At 37.8% G+C, this 1,929-nt stretch overlaps 1 protein-coding gene across 1 annotated transcript; it reads right to left on the reverse strand.

Moving 5' to 3' along the window:
* Positions 1 to 231: 231 nt before the first annotated feature.
* LOC128666855 (uncharacterized protein F54H12.2-like) lies at positions 232 to 1,461 on the reverse strand. Its single transcript, XM_053721659.1, has one exon. It carries the CDS (start codon positions 1,459 to 1,461, stop codon positions 232 to 234), a length of 1,230 nt encoding a protein of 409 aa, XP_053577634.1.
* Between the last annotated feature and the right edge of the window lie 468 nt (positions 1,462 to 1,929).

Genomic DNA, 1,929 nt, shown 5'->3' on the forward strand with positions numbered 1-1,929 from the left:
TGTTCACCAGCACGTGGGGAAGGGTCTGTGTTAATAATAAAACCTATAGGTCTATTTCTTAGTCTGGTAATAAATCACAAGGGTATACACCGTGAAACACTGAACGTGTATAAGGATCTTTGGTTAGGATTCTTGTTATTTCCAAAGTGTTCATCTTTGTTTATAGATAATCGTACAAGACTTCTCTTCTTTGATTAATTTCAATAATATTATCAAATACACTATAAATAATCATATTAATTGTTTTCTCAAGCGGTCTTGAAAATCGGATTCAGCTCTGAGATTACCACTGCGTATAAGAGAGTAGTGCGAACCACACTCTTGATCCGGTGACAAATCAAAGGCAAAAAGTGTGTAATCACGTACATACTCCTCTCTATTAATGAGGATTCCAGCATCAGAATTTTGTTTCCCAGCAATGTTGACTAATGATATGTATTCACGTATAGCGTTTCCATTTTCAAAGTCTGGTTGAAAAGGTTTTGTTGGTATTTGTTCACCATCCAGATACAAGGCTGCAAAATTCACATAGTTATGTTTGAAACATAAGGGATTCTTGTCATAAGCGCCAGAGAAAGCATCATTATCAACAAATCCAATAACAACGGTTTTTGGTAGTTGTCCAAGAAATACATTTTCCTGATTGCAGACACGTGAGCCGGAGGCCACGGAATAGACCTTTAAACCGACTCTGTCCAAAGCGTATTTTGCATTTCCTGTTAACAGTCCTTGTACATGGCCTATGCGTACAGCCGGAGATATCTGCACTCTTTTGACAAAAAGAGAGGCGTTTAAAATTTGAACTTTATACTGTTCTGCTTCAGCGCTCATAATAGAAAAAGCATCTTTATTCCTTATAAGTTTTATTTTCAGATCGAGTCCATTCAATAACATTTTTTCTTGGAAAAACAGATCACTATGTAGGTGACCTAGCAATTCAATAGTTTTACCATGCTCTAACATACGTGCTCTCTTTACAAAACCATCACCATCTAGTTCAAACTTATCGTGTAACCCTGCGGCATCTTTATAAAACAATCCTGCTGTAAATTGTGTGGATAAAGCATCTGAGCTGTAGTTGAGAATTGTTTCAATGTACGACCGGTAAGCGTATAGGTTATTTGATTGTGAGATGAGTCTGTCTCCTAATGTAACATCGACTTGGTTAAACAACGTGGCTAGTGGATAGTTGATGAGGCTAACGCGTGCTGCAGCAGGCGGCGCTGTATTATCTTGTTTGACTATTTTACAAGTTATATACATCAAAATGTTGTTCAGGTCAAAATAATGATCGCCGCTCCCTGCTATATAAAATTCCAGGGGTGCATTTTCAGTTATAGCTGTGAGTGGCTGTATTTCAACATACAGTGATTTTTCTATATCCGATTGTGTTGGCTGTATTTGAAATATGTCGAGTTCTGATTTGGTACATTCTAATGATCCGTTGTGTATGAAAGCCATATTTTGATCAGTATTTCTAAAAGATGTCATCCACTGAGCGTCTTGATGTTTTCTGTTTCTTTTTGGGTCTGTGTATCACCTTTTTGCTTACGAATTGTGATGAAATTGGTGGAAAAGTAACTTGACGCTTCCTTTTTGGTTTTCTCTTGTTACTGATATAAACAACACCAGAGCCCTCTTGTGGACCTCTATTCATTTTATTCATAACAGCATTTGAAACACGCCCCACAACATCCTTTGCTATACCTTGTGCCGCTGTTTTCATATGCGGTTTCACTATATCTAGTCCACGTCGAAAAAGTGGGACAGCCATCCTAAAAAGATTATGAAATATACCGCCTAATCCGCGGCCGTAGATGTACGAACTACTGTGAAAACCTGGTAGACCATTACCAGCTTGTGTTCTATAATAATTACTGTAAACGGTTGGGTCACCATAAACCTTAACAGCCACCATTCTTAGTACAA

The sequence above is a fragment of the Bombina bombina genome, chromosome 1 (genome assembly GCF_027579735.1).
Source record: "Bombina bombina isolate aBomBom1 chromosome 1, aBomBom1.pri, whole genome shotgun sequence".
NCBI lineage: Eukaryota > Metazoa > Chordata > Amphibia > Anura > Bombinatoridae > Bombina > Bombina bombina.

Coding starts and splice junctions, on each gene's coding strand:
- LOC128666855 (XM_053721659.1), bottom strand. CDS start 1,461: ATGGCTTTCATACACAACGGATCATTAGAATGTACCAAATCAGAACTC.